The 2505-nt window shown below is 33.7% G+C and overlaps 1 protein-coding gene across 1 annotated transcript; it reads right to left on the bottom strand.

Annotated features, from left to right (window-relative positions):
• Positions 1-451: 451 nt before the first annotated feature.
• LOC107787436 (pleckstrin homology domain-containing protein 1) lies at positions 452-973 on the bottom strand. Its single transcript, XM_075242930.1, has 2 exons — positions 566-973; positions 452-460 (listed from the first exon to the last, which is right to left on the bottom strand). Exons 1-2 carry the CDS (start codon positions 971-973, stop codon positions 452-454), a joined length of 417 nt encoding a protein of 138 aa, XP_075099031.1.
• Positions 974-2505: the final 1532 nt, after the last annotated feature.

The following is a 2505-nucleotide window of genomic DNA, read 5'->3' as shown; positions in this document are numbered from 1 at the left end:
GACCACACACTTCATAAGGATAGCTTAGAAACAGAAACCCACAGTCATGAAGGTACTTTTTCATCTACTATTGAAATGAACTACCTTTCAGATTAACCAACGGGTCGCACTGAAGCAAACTTCCAAAGTTTCACATTTTCATGCATCATACATGAGCAATTAGCATTCATTTCAAGTCATCCAACAAATCCTAACAGAGGAAAGACGAACCTTAGGAATGAAAATCCATTAACCTAATCAATCAACTACACCTCAATCCACAGACATAGTTGTGGTCGGCTCTATGAATCCTCTGTATATATTTAAGCTCTATTCGAGTTTGCTATATCCAAATTACCAATGAAATTAAGAAACTTTGGTAAGAAAATCAATTGATTAATCCTACAGATGCGAAAAGAAAACGTTTTCAGGGAACATAAACTTTCATACAACGAAACAAAATCTTCAAATGCTAAAGAGTCTGCAAAATACAACATGAAAAAAGAGAAATAGAAAAAACAGTTCAAACGATTATAGGACATGCACCTCACATATATAACTACGGCCTGCTATCATAATCAACAACCTCGGAATCGGTAACAGACCGCGAGTGCTGAACAATCGATCGGCCAATGGAATTAATCCATTCCTCTTTCTCCTTCTCAGAATCGGCGATGAAGTACATAGTATCACGACTAGTGGAGAGCTCAAAGGCAAAAGGCTTATTGATTACATCTTCAGCGCCTTTAACAGTGAGGCACTCGGCAACTGAAACCACTCCACGCGGAATGGCGGCGCGTGTGACGGACGAAGGGTCTTTGAACCAGAGAAGCTTGCCTTGTTTAAGAATGAACCATCGACGGCGCCAGGTCCTGATGTATTCGCCTTGCTTCGTGAGCCACCCGGTTCGCTCAGGGTTTGACCAGAATTCGATTTCCTCGTAATCTGAGGGATTAGGGTTCGCGCCGGTCACTGATCGAAATAGACTCTCCATTTTTAGCTGGTTCTTGGGCTTCGAATTGGACAAAAGTCTGTGATTGATCCCTTTATTTATCGCCGGCGACACGACGGAGCAGAAATCACTGTTTGCTTCGCTGTCACTGATAATAATTAGATTGTTTTCATTATTTATTCAGCGAACCTGCTGTCCCTATTTGTATACCACTGTTTTCTTTTTATTCGGTCCTAAGAAATTTGACATTTTAAGTACTAGTAAATATTTACATTCTCTTTTGGCTTTACTGAGATGGTCTCTCGGATTCTAGACAGGGGTATCCATAGTTCGGTTCGCTAGGTTATTTTATAAATTTAGTATCATATTAATTTTTCGATTATTTTATTATGTATAATTAAAATTAAATTTTTCAAAATCGAACCAATAATATCGGTATCGGTACGGTTCGGTTAATTTTTGATATTTTTCTAAATATCATGTAAAAGTAGTAGAAGTATAATGCAATAACATAGGTACTTTTATAGGATTTAGCAAAACTCTCTTTATATTTTTACTATTTAAAGGATGATGGATTAAGAACATGAAAGATGGTTAGAGTATATATTCATTAACTATTTTATAATAGCATAAAAGATACTAAGCAAAGACAAAAAAAATATAAATCACACAAGTGGAAAGATATTAACCAAGTTGGGACTCAAGAATAAAGTCTAGAGAAGATTAAATTCAAAAAGATAATCTAAATCATACGAAATAAAACGTATTCAATACATTGTACTTTGTTACTCATAATCGCTAGAATACTTCTGTCTTGCTAGTAAATATGCTGGAAATAGTTTAGTTTTAACATGAGTAGCTAATAGGTTGGAAATTAGGATTTTGATTTTAATTACTTTTTGACTTGTAATTGTGTTCATAATTCCAAGTCCCACGGAAAAATTTAAAGCTTTATTATTTTTAAACTTATATATAAATATATTTTTTACATGTAAATTTATTCGGTACGGTTTGATATTTTTTCGATTTATTTTCATAAAATAAAAAGCTTATTCTAATTATCGGTAGGTTAGAGAAATATATAAAAATCTATGATTTATTAAAAGAAACCTAAAAATTGATTCGGTACGGTACGGTTCGATCGTTTTAGTCGATTTTTAAATATTCATTGAAACCCGTAGTTTTAGGGGTTGACATTGTTTGTTTAGACCCCAATCTAAAGATGCTTTTGGTGTTTTATAGTACATATACATTAAAATATGTCAAAAGTTCCATTTTTTTTTTTTTGGTTTAATACGTTGCGCTCTCAACTTGTACCAAAAGCCTTTCAACACATCTTTATTTTAAGGGAAAACTTATACATACCAAAGATTTTTCCAATCTTCTCTAATACACACTGCTTTTGTGAATGACAAGCAGTAAGGACAGTCTCAAGCTGCATCTTGTTTTAAACACGATTCGGAAAAAAGAAAGTGGTGTATAAAGATTTTAATTGTGAAGTAAGGGTGTGTCAAATGAATTTCGGTAATTTCGAAGATCAAAATATGTATTAAGCCTTTCTTAAATTACATGTC

The sequence above is a fragment of the Nicotiana tabacum genome, chromosome 22, assembly GCF_000715075.1.
Source record: "Nicotiana tabacum cultivar K326 chromosome 22, ASM71507v2, whole genome shotgun sequence".
NCBI lineage: Eukaryota > Viridiplantae > Streptophyta > Magnoliopsida > Solanales > Solanaceae > Nicotiana > Nicotiana tabacum.
The sequence above is the reverse complement of the archived record's forward strand: the minus strand, read 5'-3'. Positions and strand labels throughout refer to the sequence as shown.

Excerpts from the sequence above, each read along its gene's own strand:
- LOC107787436 (XM_075242930.1), bottom strand. The coding sequence starts at position 973 with ATGGAGAGTCTATTTCGATCAGTGACCGGCGCGAACCCTAATCCCTCA.